Source organism: Myotis davidii, unplaced genomic scaffold, assembly GCF_000327345.1.
Source record: "Myotis davidii unplaced genomic scaffold, ASM32734v1 C61491763, whole genome shotgun sequence".
Lineage (NCBI taxonomy): Eukaryota > Metazoa > Chordata > Mammalia > Chiroptera > Vespertilionidae > Myotis > Myotis davidii.
In genome coordinates, this window is record NW_006319854.1 from 1 (window position 1) to 263 (window position 263).

Genomic DNA, 263 nt, shown 5'->3' on the forward strand with positions numbered 1-263 from the left:
GAAGAAGGAGCAGGACACCAGCGCCCACCTGGAACGCATGAAGAAGAACATGGAACAGACCATTAAGGACCTGCAGCACCGGCTGGACGAGGCTGAGCAGATCGCCCTCAAGGGCGGCAAGAAGCAGCTGCAGAAGTTGGAGGCCCGGGTGCGGGAGCTGGAGAATGAGCTGGAGGCCGAGCAGAAGCGCAATGTGGAGTCAGTCAAAGGCATGAGGAAGAGTGAGCGGCGCATCAAGGAGCTCACCTACCAGGTGCGGCTGG

The 263-nt window shown here is 60.5% G+C and overlaps 1 protein-coding gene across 1 annotated transcript; it reads left to right on the plus strand.

Annotated features, from left to right (window-relative positions):
• Window positions 1–4: 4 nt before the first annotated feature.
• On the plus strand, window positions 5–253 carry LOC107185236 (myosin-7; the record flags this gene model as incomplete). The annotated part of the gene is made up of 1 exon (XM_015572887.1): window positions 5–253. A coding segment is annotated over one exon (249 nt), but the record flags the coding sequence as incomplete, so codon positions are not given.
• Between the last annotated feature and the right edge of the window lie 10 nt (window positions 254–263).